The following is a 14,045-nucleotide window of genomic DNA, read 5'->3' as shown; positions in this document are numbered from 1 at the left end:
TAATATGAGTTATTGCTTTGTAGCAATAAATCTCAGTAATAAAGAACATGGCTTCAGGAATCAGTAGATTTCAATTAATATAAATGTCATCTCTGCCAGTATAAGAAATGTAACCTGGGCAAGTTATTCACTGAACTACAGTTTCTTGGTATACAGAATGAAGAAAATAATATTACCAATCTCATATAGTCATGACAAAATTAACTAACATGGTCCCTTTTAATTAAATTTTAACTACTTTGTTTAACTACTAGGATAGTTCTTGACTCACAGAAAGTAATTGATATCTGTTACTGTAATTATCACTACTATCACCACTATTCGATGATAAGGCCAATCTTCTTACATGTCCACATATACTCCTCTGGGATCATCTTCTGTATATTTGGTGGAGTTGTTTACCATTGCTGAAATGCCACCTGCTTTCCTCTTCATTAAGCTAAATCCTAAACATTTCCGACAGGCCTGACATTTATGATAACTTCCCTTACTAAACATATCCCATAATAATATTTCTCTTATACTGAATTCAGTGAACTTTTATACATAATCTGTATTACATTATATTAATATTGCCTTATCCTTTTTTTCTAGCTTTACTGTAGATTTAATAACTCTCTATAGCTTCTCTACATTATATATATGTATATGTTGTTTTGCTGAATAAAATATATTTTTAAGACAAAGGATTATTTTCCTTAAAAATAAAACACATCGGGCTTCCCTGGTGGCGCAGTAGTTGAGAGTCCGCCTGACGATGCAGGGGACACGGGTTCGTGCCCCGGTCCGGGAAGATCCCACATGCCGCGGAACGGCTGGGCCCGTGAGCCATGGCCGCTGAGCCTGCGCGTCCGGAGTCTGTGCTCTGCAGCGGGAGAGGCCACAGCGGTGAGAGGCCCGAGTACCGCAAAAAATAAATAAATAAATAAATAATAAAAATAAAACATATCCACAAAAAAGCTAATATGGTGGTGGGCATACAGTAGATGTCTAATGCATGCTTTTTAAGTTGAATTGTATTGTAACATATTAACAGCATCATGTGGGCTGTTTCATCTTTTCCATGGTAAGTTCATCATCCCAACAGTGACAGAGTTGAATACAATCTCCATGGAACCAACTTGGACACTCTAAAATGATGTTAATTCAATGAGCTGAACTGAAAATCCAAACCCCCTCCTAATACAGACACTTTCAAAATTTTATTTCATTTATAGAATACTGACTGAATCCTAAGTGTCTGAACTCCATATCTTAAATTACATGAGAACAGTTGGGAAGCCGGTACACTCTAGGGCAGTGTTGCCTTCCTCCAGAAAAAATGAACAATGAATGCTATGGGTAACTCCTTCAAATGTTTCCCTTCTCATATTAAAGTAAATGCTGATTTCACATCCTTCCTCAATGGGTAGCTTCAGAGCATTTAAAAGTCAATACTTCTCCTCTCTTAACTCTACTTCCCTCTACCCAGCCTGTCCATCCTTTCTGTATTTTATAATCATGAAGTATTCAGTGTTCATAATAAATCAAATAATTTTCACATACAAAGGAAACTTCTATTCTCTTTTGCCCAACATGTACATAGCTAAATCCATATTGATTTAGCTTGAGGTGTATGAAGAGCAATAAAGAAATCATCATGGTGGAAGGGGAAGAAAATTACTACTAATAAATAAATGCCAGCAAAGGAAATAGAAAGTTTTCAAATTGGCTGGGCAATCATATGGGGCTTGATATATGACAATATTCCATTTTACAGTAATCCTGTCTACTATTTTATCAGTACAGGATATTTTGATCGATAATAGAGTCCATGTTATTAAAGAATCAGTAATGTATCATATTCCCAAATTCCATCTAACTGCTCTAAATTCCATCTTTGGGAACAATAATTTAATTCATATTATGCCTGGAAAAAATGCTCTTGGAGCCACAGATATAAAAGGTTACCATAAGAGGATTTGCAAACTCAAAGAGGATCTCAGAAACATACACAATTTTAGAGAGTTTATAATTCATCTACACATTCAAATATACCAAATCCTAGATCCCCTTGCACTATCTCCTTGTAGGAACAGAAAGAATATCATAATTACTGATTTTTCCCCTGGGGGAAAAAAAAAGATTCTGTATTTCAAAAGAAACATGCACCATGCAACGTGCAAAATAATAAAAAAAAATACCTTGTGTTTCTTATTTTCAGGGCCTGTTGACATGGACAATGCACAAGGTGAAATCAGCTCGTTGGTTCTTGTTAGAGAGATGGGAGGTGATGGGGATGAAACAGATGACCTGTGGTCAGATATGGAGCTTTCGGATTTCCCAAGTCTTGAAGGCAGGGTAAGATTTGGGTGCAGCGCTGAGGTACTGAGGTGGTGCACCTCTGTGGGCGGATTAGCACGAGGGAGAGCGAAGCACCCCAGTTGGGGAAGAGAGGCAGAGCCAGTGCTGGAGACAGGGTGTGGGGGAGGAGCTAAAGGTGTCTGCCCCTGGCCAGAGAGAGGTGCTGATGCTCTCTTAGATCTGTTTATCAGGTTTGAAAGAGCTGGGGAAGGATGGTAGCATTTCTCTGGAGAGGGGAGCCTGGCTCTTGGGTTAGTGGGAGGAGACGCCGAAGATGATGCTGATGAGGCTATCGTAGAAGGATGTGGGGAAATATCCCTGGGCTTTCCTGGGCCCCTGAGGTCAGCATCCTGTCTGCCCTTGAAAAACAAAGGAGAAAAGCTTGGAGGGACAGGAGGCAGACCCATAGAACTGGAGGTACTGGTTTGCAGCTGGGAAATCATTGGGTTGCTCTTCAAAGAAGTGGGGGATGGCATTTTCTCTACATTCAAAGAAGCAAGGCTGCTACGGCCCTGTTTCGGGGGAGAAAGGGAGGATGCCAGAGGAAAGGGAGCAGCTTTAGTGGAAAAAGGGAAGGGAAAGGATTGCTGGTTGAGATCAGAAACCTGGTTTTCCCTTTGCTCTGGATACGCCGCTCGCAGGGAGCAACTCGAGAGGGATTTTTTAGGCGTAGGAGAGGTTTGTTTAACTTTTTGATCGAGTGTGAGGCTGGAAGAAGCCAGGGAGTTGAGAGAGAAGGTGGGACAGGATGCCGGGGAAAGGGGTCTTTGGTGAGAAGGGTTGGACTTGAGGATGGCAGTGAGGAGGGAAAGCCGGGAGGGCACTGGGGATTTCACCCCTGACTTTGAGAAGTTCCCACTGGATGACACTTGGCTACAGACAGTGGAAGAAGAGCCGTGGAAAGGGGAGGGGAAGGGTTTGGGACTCGGAGAGAGTGAGTGCGTGACGATGCGGACTGGGATGTAGGAGGCTGAATTCGACTTCAGAGAAGCACTGGAGGGCAGCGAAGGAGAAGAGGTTCTCGGACTTTCTCTGGGACTAAGGACATGCGAGGTGACAGTCTTCTTGAGGACTTCAGACGTCAGGCCAGGTTTTTGCTGGACTGCACTTGGACTGGATGAGTGAGAACCTGATAATTGAGCGGGATGGGGGAACTGTGACGTCGAGGACGTGCCCTTCGGTGCAAAAAAGGGTGCAGAGTAGGCGGAAGTTTGAAAGGACATGGCTGTTTCTTCCACCAGGGCCCCACTGACATCCAGCCTCCTCGGGTGGAACTCCTCCAGGACAGAGGCTCCGGCTAGGTCGACTGGGACAGGTGGTGTTTTCTGATTAGTTGGAGAAACAAAGGAGAAAGCAGGTGGTTTATAGGCAAGCTGCTCAGAGGCAGTGGGAGAAGTTAACTAGAGGAAAGAGAAATAGACAGGGTCATAGGACATCATTTGTGAAACTGTCAAAACATTCTTGTCACTTGCTCGTTTATGCAAACAGTCCTATTAGTTTACACAAAAAGAGGCCTTTAAACCTCTGAGAAAATGGCAGAAATTCTGTTTTGCTAATGAGGCATTGCTTTGAATTTGAAATAAAATATAAATAAACGGTGAACTCCTAGATACTATATCTCATTTATTCTCCAGAATGAATATCAATATAAAATTGTATTTGCGTGTCTCCCTTTGGAAAATAATTCATTGACAAAAATCTAAAAGAGTTATGTTCTTTTGGAATTGCATGATTTGAAAAGATTTAAATCACCATCAATATAAATTTCAAAATGCACTTTGGAAAAGGAAATAGGTTTTCTTCCATTGCAAGAATATAAACCATAATATAATAATAATGACTACAGGGCTTCCCTGGTGGCGTAGTGGTTGAGAGTCCGCCTGTTGATGAAGGGGACATGGGTTCATGCCCCGGTCCGGGAAGATCCCACATGCCGCAGAGCGGCTGGGCCCGTGAGCCATGGCTGCTGAGCCTGCGCGTCTGGAGCCTGTGCTCCGCAACGGGAGAGACCACAACAGTGAGAGGCCCGCGTACCGAACAAAAAAAAAAAAACAAAAACAAAATAATAATAATAATAATAATGACTACAATCCTTAAAAACTTTACCACACTTTGAGTGTTAAAAATTCTAAAGACTTGGACTACTCCTACATATTGTAATCCTGAAAATAATGCCCAGAATTCAAAAGATGCAGCGCTCAACATCAACATAACTGTGACAAACTGAGAGACTGAAAGCCAAGGCTGAAACAGAGAGGGAGTTTTAGCTTATGAAAAATATTTTCCCTAATTACTTGCCAGAATGAACAGTTAACAAATGATGTGAGTTATATTGGAAGGAATGAATAGATACTCTTTCATATGGAAAGAAGCCAGAGTACTTTATCTTTTTTTTTTAATTGGAGTATAATTGCTTTACAATGTTGTGTTAGTTTCTGCTGTAAAATGAAGTGAATCAGCTATATGTATACATATATCCCCTTCTTCTTGCACCTCCTTCCCACCCCTGCCTCCATCCCACCCATCTAGGTCATCACAGAGCACCGAGCTGAGCTCCCTGTGCTATACAGCAGGTTCCCACTAGCTATCTGTTTTACACATGGCAGTGTATTTATGTCAAACCTAATCTCCCAATTCATCCCACTCTCCCCTTCCCCCACTGTGTCTACATGTCTGTTCTCTACATCTACGTCTCTATAGGTGCCTTGCAAATAGGTTCATCTAATCTGCCTGAAACAATGCAAGCCACCAATCCCACATCAAATAAAAAGAAAATAAAGAAATAATGTACCACTTTCAAGAGAAGCTAGGGAGAGCCTGTAAAATAAGTGAGTAGCTCTATTCTTGTGCTATTTTTAAAATTATCCAGTACTTTAAGACAAATACAGAAATTATAAATGATTCTAAAGCCAAATCTTTTAAACAGAGGTTTCCCTTCAAGATTATTGATTTGAGTCTATTGATCCATATGAGAAAAGAAAATATTTGTACCTAATACAGAATTTAGGGAATATCTGTTATTCAAAATATTAATTTGTATTTATTAAGTTATATACTTAATTTATTAAGTTATATATTAAGTTGTATAATAATATTATATACATCGCATTACATAGCAGAAAAGTGTACGACCATAATAATTAAACTTAGCAAGAGCTTCATTTATAAACTCAGTAAAAGATATTTCTTGATTTTTCTCTATAACATGTTAAGAAGGTGTCTGTCAGACCTAATGCAAAGATTTTCATATCATAGAGTTTTGAGTTCTAAAAATATTTAAAACTGATAAATTCAAACTCACCCTAAACTTCTAAGTTTCTGAGCAAATGTACCCAAAATATTCTTTTCTTTTTATATGTAAATTCATTTGTGTATTTGCAACACAGAATTCTTGCCACATAAATTATTTTTGAATAATTTTGGCATGTAACCCAGAATATCTGAAAATCATCAATAATTGAAAATCAAACAGAATTCAATCATGCTTAACAATTCCCTCACATAAGTTTTGCTTAAAAACAATTCGGCTTATCCAGTATTTGTAAAACCAACTCATGTGTTTAGCCATAAGTGAAAGGTCTTCTCTAATTGTTTCCTATGATTGGTCTGTCCTCATGGAAGGAATGAAGAAATTTCGAGGCTATGTACATTCTCTCTGCATGCTATGCCATAGTTTTTGTTATAAAAAAATTGTAAATTAATAACAGCCACAAAAATTCCATTACCTTTTCAGTCATGTTTCCAAATAACTTCAGTTTATATAACAAACTCATTAATTCATCCTGATTATCCACCAAATTATCATGTTAAAATCTCAGGACTGCAATTTTGAGGGTCTCATCAGAGGAAACGACTGTTCCCTCCAATTTCCCCAAGACTATGGCTTCTAATTACCAAACATTCTATTACATGAAGTCATATCTTACCTAATATAAGTAACTCTGAATTTTACTGTACTTTCTAATAGCTTATTATTGAAGAACTTCTAAGAAAAGTTCAAATGAAAAGATTCTGAAAAGTCTAAGAATGTTTTTTATTATATTTTCCTATTTGATGTATTAATAAGCATTTTCAATATTTTTTTCTAATTTGATGTTATCCTAATTTATACTAATATAAAAATGTGACACCATATTTTTATAAAATTCCCAGGAGAGGGGAATGCATTTTTTAATGAAAAAGATTCATTTTCCTGAGTTCCTTTTATTAATAACTTTAAAAAAAGAGCAAGTAAAGACATGAATAATTTTATGCAGGAAGAAAGGATGGATACCTGTCAAATGTTCAGTCAAGTAGCTCGAAATAGGCCCTTTATTTTAGTTATTTCCTGTAAATCCCTTACTGATGATAATAAACTTCTCTGATGATGCCTACAAATTATATCAATCTTTTCATCCTCTCTCATTAATAACCCCTGTTCTGTTCTCTAGGTTCTCTAATTCCTTCTCTCTCAAACCTGTTCTCTGTCTTCTCCACCATTTATTTCTAACCTGATATTTGTTGATGTCTTTGCTTCAGACACCTGTCTAAAATCACCCTTGACTATGTTCTCCAATCCCCAGCCCTCTTCTGATTCCTTGAGCCCCCTTACCACATACCTCCTCCAAAATCATTTTCAAAACTCTCTTCTCCTAGAAAAACTATCCTGAGCTCTGAATACATTCACAGTAATCTCTGTAACAGAGGATGCTTACAATATTCTGCTCTCATCAAGTGGATGGTCTTAATCCTAAATCCATATTGGATCCTGCATAATAGAGGCTATCAGTTATTTTAACAACCAGTCTCTGTAGTATAGCTGCCTTGTCATTTTAGTCAATCTCAAATTAATTGCTTCTCAGCACTATTCACAGTAGCCAACACATGGAAGCAACCTAAATGTCCATAGACAGAGGAATGGATAAAGAAGATGTGGTATTATATACAAAGGAATACCACTCAGCCATAAAAAAGAATGAAATAATGTCATTTGCAGCAACATGGATGTAACTAGAGATTATCATACTCAGTGAAGTAAGTCAGAAAGAGAAAGACAAATACCATATGATTTCACTTATATGTGGAATCTAAAATACGACACAAGTGAACCTATCTATGAAACAGAAACAGACTGACAGAGATACAGAACAGACTTGCAGTTGCTAAGGGAGGGTGTTGGGGGAGGGATAGACTGGGAGGTTGGGATTAGCAGATGCAAACTATTATATATAGAGAGAATGGATAAACAATAAGGTCCCACTGTATAGCACAGGGAAATATATTCAGTATCTTATGATAAACCATATGGAAAAGAATATTTTAAAAACTGAATATTTAACTGAATCACTTTGCTGAACAGTAGAAATTAACACAACATTGTAAATAAATTATAGTTCAATAATAAATAAATAAAATTAACTGCTTCTGTGTATATTCAGTTTTTCCTAATGTGTCCATGAGATTCCGAAACATCTGAATAAAAGCCAAAATGTCTGATCTGCTGCCTGATGGTCTGAATAGTTCCCAAGATTTGAACCATGTTGGTCCATATAGTTGTGCTCTTTTTCCTGAATCTGTACCATTTCTGCAAGGCAGAAACTCCTGATTCTCCTTTGTCCTTGCATGCAATCATTACATTATAGCACCTTGGCCTCCTAAACAAACCTGCTGATCTGTCCTCTTCTCACTGATGGACACTTACAGTGTGACTGAGCAGATTCTCAGCCTTTCTTACCTGAACAATTCAAGTCATCCTTTTGGTATTCCTATTTCTAGTTGCACCCAATTGCACCTATCTTCAGACTGACCTGTTAAAAATCTAATCAAAACACACCGATGCTCAAGATGCCACCAATACTTTCCCACATCTACCATGAACTCAAGATTGTTCCTTCACAACAGATCCCCTCTCCTCCTAGCCAGTCTCATCTCCCTCATCCCCTGGTATTTTGCATTTTAGGTTTTAGAAATACTTATTTAATTTCAAACTTCTTGACAATATTGTCAACACTCTAGCCATCTTGTTCTTTTGCCAATCCACTTGGCAAATCATTATTCTTAAATCAATTACAGTCCTAGACCTAGTCTACTTAAAGCTGCTATTTAAAAAATATAGCAGAACCCAGGGCCACTGCACTTGATTTAAGAACTTGTCCTGTACAAGGGCACCAGCTGAGAGTGGGGCTGAACTTTCCTACACTAAGCAGAGGGGGTACCTTTTTCTAATTCACACATGGGCTGGGTAAGGCACTGTAAATTGGTGTCATCAAAAATTTAAAGTCTATAGTCTCAGCTGGGCTGTGTACCACTCAGCTTTTTTTGTGGGTCATTTGGGATTTTTTTTTTCTTTTCTTATATTTTGACCTCAGCTTCCTCTCCTGTTCTAAACAACAGCCTTCCACAAAGTTAGCACACACTAACCCTTTTCCAAGAACCTCCCTCATTGTGTGCAACAGATGACTGAGATTCCTTTTCTCCAAGGAAAATTATGATTACTGGGAAAATTAAATATTTTCTAGACCTATTCTTATCCCCTTTCCTTCATTCTAAAGAAAAATAATGTATTTTCCCTTTTTAAGAGTAAATTTCTCTCTGTGTTCTGAATCCCAGCAGCTCTTGCCTTCCCAGGGATCCCATTTCATTAACTATCCCCTGTATGCTACATATTCATCCTTTTTCTTTTTTACTTGTTCTCTCATACTAACATAAAGCAGAATACTTCCCATCATTAAAAAGATAATAATAACTATCATGTAGTATACTGTAAAAATGTCCACATTTTTCTACTCTTTTCATAAGAAGGGCAAAGTCCTTTTCCTCATTCACCCTCTAACCTTACCTAGCCATATGACTTGTTTTGACCAGTGGGATGTTAGCAAATGTGATACAAGACACAGTGGCTTGAAAAGCGCTTGTGCATTGGGGCTTACTGGTTTGCTGACTGCAGAGCATCACCACAATGTAAATGAGCCCAGGCTAGTCCACTGGAAGATGCCAGACCACATCTCAGCTAACCAACCACCAGACAGCTAACCAGCCAGTAGCTGACCCAACAGCCAATTGCAGACCCATAAGTGAACCACAGCAAAGATCAGCCTAGCCTGACCCAGAGCTGCAGAACCACCCAGCTGAACACAGCCAAATTGTTGACCTGCAGATTTTTGAGCTAAATAGATGGTTGTTGTTTGAAAACACAATTTTAACACTGTTTGTTAAGCAACAAAATCTGATAAAAACACATGCACACATATGCACCAAGATCTGTGGTGCCTGTAAATACCCTAGTTACAGGTCTATGTAGATTTCTTCTCAGTCACACCTGTCCCTACCATCACTGTGTTGATTTCCTTACTTATTCTGGCCAACACACCCTAAAGTGACTTCTCAAACAGCCACCCCACACACACACTGCCTTAATCCCCTCCTCTTAAGTATAGATGGAGACTGTGACTTGATTCTAGCTAATAGAACCTGGCAAAGATGAAGGGATTTTGCTAATGTATTTAAGGTTCCTAATCAGGTGACTTTAACTTAATCAAATAAAGGATCCTCCTGAGTAGGCATGCCCTAATGCAATAGGGAAGAACAAATCTGACTCCATATTGGATGTGTTTCTTTTATTTTAACCTGTGTATCTATTGCTTTAGCTACAAGTTAAGAATGTTGCCTATAGCCTGAAATATGCAGGATAGCCCATTCTCAAGGCTCTAACTTTTAAAGGTGTAACACCTTTCCATTCATATAGAGATAAAAAGTTGCAGAACAGAATAACATCTGTCTTGTTGAAGGTTTATAGGAACATTGTGACCAGACCTACAGACCTATGTGGACAGCTGCAAGAGCAAAGGATTCCAACACCAAGAAGTTTTCAACAACTAACCAAACCACCTCCCCTTTTTACATAAAAGAAGACTGAATTCCAACTCAGCGAAGCTGGTTCTTTGGGGCACTAGTCTGTCATCTTCTTGGTCTGCTAACTTTCCAAATAAAGTTGCTATTCCTGGCCCCAATAACTCATCTCTCAATTTATTAGCCTGACATGCGGTGAACAGTACGAGCTTGGACATGGCAACACTAATAAAATGAGCCCTTTAAAAGAGGGTCAGAAAACTAGAGATCAAGGTAGCAGCTTTTTTTTTTTTTTTTTTTTTTTTGTGGTACGTGGGCCTCTCACTGTTGTGGCCTCTCCCGTTGCAGAGCACAGGCTCTGGACGTGCAGGCTCAACGGCTATGGCTCATGGGCCCAGCCGCTCCGCGGCATGTGGGATCTTCCCGGACCGGGACACGAACCCGTGTCCCCTGTATCGGCAGGCGGACTCTCAACCACTGCACCACCAGGGAAGTGCAAAGTAGCAGCTTTAAGAAGCAAGCTGCCATGAATTCTACAGCCTCGAGGAAATGAATTCTGCCAATAACATGGGGGAACTTAGAGGCAGACCCTTCCCTTAGGAGAGCTTCCAGGTGAGATGAACTTGACATCTTGATTTCAAACTTGTGAGACCCAGCTCAGCTGTGCCCAGGCCTCTGATCTAAAAAACCCTGGAGAAAATAAATAGGTGGGTTTTTTGTTTTTGTTTTTGTTTTTTGTGGTATGCGGGCCTCTCACTGTTGGGGCCTCTTCCACTGCGGAGCACAGGCTCCGGATACGCAGGCTCAGCGGCCATGGCTCACAGGCCCAGCCGCTCCATGGCATGTGGGATCCTCCCAGACTGGGGCACGAAGCCGTGTCCCCTGCATCGGCAAGCGGACTCTCAACCAATGAGCCACCAGGGAAGCCCCATAGGTGTTTTGTTTTTTTTTAAGCCACTAAATTTATGGAAATCTGTTATGCAACAATAGAAAAGTAATATACTCCCCCTGACTTCTTAACAGATTTTAACCCCTGCTCTTCTGCAGAAACTCTTATCACCAATGTCTACAATGGTTTATTTTTTCCTAAGCCCCACAGGCACTTGAATCCCTTAACTCTTCTGATTTCTCTACAGAACCTGACTAGCAATCTCTTCCTCCTTTTCAAAACTGTTTTATCTGTGGCCTCTATATCATCTCTCTCTCCTAGTGTATTTCCTAGTATATTTGATAAACCCTTATCATACTCCTTCTCTTTTCCACCCTCTTCTTGTGTGTCAGTACTTACCTGGCTGTCCTCACTGTCTGGAATGCCTGGGCCCTGTTCGTCAGCCAAGAACACTTTTACTCATCTTTCACATTTCAGCTCAGACAATGTGAACCCTTCCTGGTGATCCAGGATGATCCAGGATGATCTAGGTGTCCTCCCTCTAGATGTCCCACTGTTCCTTGAACCTGTCACCTTTCATTGTCATTATTTTCAGGTGCTGTTTTCCAAGCTCCTTGAAGGCAGGTACTGTTTTTTTAAAGTTTACTCCCCTAGTGTCTAATGTCTGGCATGTTACCTTCATGCAGGAGTGAGGAAATAAAGTGTCTAGTGGGTGTAGGAACAGAAAGCCAAAGAGGAGGGTTGTGGTGTCACATCCTGACACCTCCCTCCACAGTGGTATCATCACCTCCCTCCGCAGTTGTCCCCTCTTATTCTGCTCCAGACTCTGGGCATGAGGATGGAGAGAATGATGGCTCTTAGATCCACAGGCCCGTCTTCTCCTCACCAGCAAGACAAACATTTGAGTTCTGATACCAAAAGTCGGGAGACCCTCCTTTTAAAAGTCTTCCTCACCCTTCTGCTGAAATTGTCAAAGCAACTTGATTTTCCATAATGTACTTCCTCTGCACCTCGGGCTATTGGTACAACTGATCTCAACCAGAAGAAGCAACCAACCACCAGCGAGGCATCACAGGGATTCTGCCAGCATCAGAGCAGAGCCAGGGTCCTCCACTGAGTCAGAGGAACTCTCCTTGGTGTGTCCAGTGTCACTCACCATGGGCGGTGACAACGTAGGTTAAGTGGGTGGAATAGGATGGAATCGTATACTCACCCTAAACAAGAAAGGAAATGGGGAGTTGGCAATGGGAAGAGTGCTAGAGAAAGGTTGTTAAAGCAATAAAATCAGTTGGTCAGGGGTATGTATATTAATTAAAAGAATGAGGGCCTCTACATTTTTAATCATCTCAACTACCTCAAGGCAATTATACATTCGAGTGGGCCCAGCCAGAATCTGCGTTACTACTTGGATGACCTCCCATCTGCTATGCAAGACAGGCTCCTGTTTTGTTTTCTTTGCTGCTGGGCCCCATGTAGCTCTGCTCTGCATGCAGTTAGGAAGTCATCCTGCTAATGGGCATGTACAAATGACTTCCTTGCATTTTAATAGAAACATGCCATTTTTCAGGAACCTGTGGCTCCAAGCTAGTCTTCTCAGCAGTTAGATTAGCAGAAGACTAGCAGTTAGCAGAACTAACATGGAAGTTTTACCTCCCAGCTTTTTTCAAAGTCTTCAACCTCTAAATCCCTAAGCCAAAAGCTATGGACAATGCGTTTTAACAGGCAAAATACAAAACAACAGCCGAGCTATGAGGCTGGAGTCCTAGGTTGTCTTCCCTCCTCTAATATAATTTTTCTCTGCTGTAAATTAAGAGAGTTATGTAATGATGTCTGTTCCCTATTTATATGGCAGGGTCATGGGAAAAGGAGGATCATTCATTCATCAGATACTTTCTTAGTACCTGTAGTGTCCCAGGCATTGGATTTAGGTGATGCGGACAGAAGGTGAGATTTTTTTGTCATCAGAGGGCTCACAAATATACTGGTGTAAGAGAGACATATAAAGGCTATTCTGATACAATGTGCTGGTATGAATAGGGTATTTCACTATAAAACAAAGGCCCATGACTATAAAAAAAGGTTTCTATGTCTGATGACCTGTCCAAATAATTTGTTGCAATCTCTTTTCCATGGATCCCTAAAATCTAGGTTCTTAATTAATATGTGTGCCAATGTCCAAGTTTCCCAGAATTTTTTGTAAGAACCTCTTCTATTTGGTCACCGCTAGTTCTACTGATCTTATTTTTCATGTCCTTTCTTCCATTCTGACATCCAAGCTATGTTTGAACCAATATATAAAATGTTTCCCTCCTCCCACGTTCCTTACACTGTGCCCCCAAACATGCTGCCATTTCCAACTTTTTAGATACAGTGAATCATTCCTGAGAACACTTGTGGGCCAGGAACTGTTTTAGGCCATATATTTAATCTTCGCAAGGAAGGTTGATAGCATCACCCCATTCTACAAATGAGGACACTAAAGTTTACGACCTCAAGTAACTGCCCAGAAGAGTGTGACCATAAGTTGCCAGTCTCATTTTTGCTTTTTCATACAATCTCTCTAATGTGTGATCTCCCTTTCACTACTTATCCATTCCTCAACTTGATTTCTGCCCCATCACCCCACTCACACTGTTCCCATCAAGGTCACCAAATGACCTCCTAAGTCCTATATTTAATGGACTTTGAAGGCCCTACTTTATTTGGCTTTGTTTTGTATTTTATTTTGACTTGTATTAAATTTATATTTTCTATCATGTTATATATTATATTATTTTCATAATCATATTATAGAATAATATTTTAGTGGAAGGTGCCAGGCTGCTCTTCCAGAGCAGAGTTGGTCAGATGCCAGACAACCTCATCCCTTCTCCCAGAGAAGGAGGAGCCCAGAGGAGGTGTGTGTCCAAGCAGGTAACAGGACCAGACTCTGGGCTCTAACCTGGGAGAGCAGAAGGGCTCCCATATCCCAAATTGAGACAGTGGC

General features: G+C 40.2%; 1 protein-coding gene across 1 annotated transcript in view; it reads right to left on the bottom strand.

Annotated features, from left to right (window-relative positions):
• The window catches only part of MLIP (muscular LMNA interacting protein), a 172,219-nt gene that overhangs the window by 144,941 nt on the left and 13,233 nt on the right, over positions 1 to 14,045 (bottom strand). Inside the window, exon 4 of the mRNA XM_060111458.1 lies at positions 2,184 to 3,668. Within this exon, the coding sequence (XP_059967441.1) occupies positions 2,184 to 3,668 (1,485 nt within the window). The remainder of the gene's footprint in view (positions 1 to 2,183; positions 3,669 to 14,045) is intronic.

The sequence above is a fragment of the Mesoplodon densirostris genome, chromosome 10, assembly GCF_025265405.1.
Source record: "Mesoplodon densirostris isolate mMesDen1 chromosome 10, mMesDen1 primary haplotype, whole genome shotgun sequence".
NCBI lineage: Eukaryota > Metazoa > Chordata > Mammalia > Artiodactyla > Ziphiidae > Mesoplodon > Mesoplodon densirostris.
This window is presented reverse-complemented; position numbering and strand designations above follow the sequence as displayed.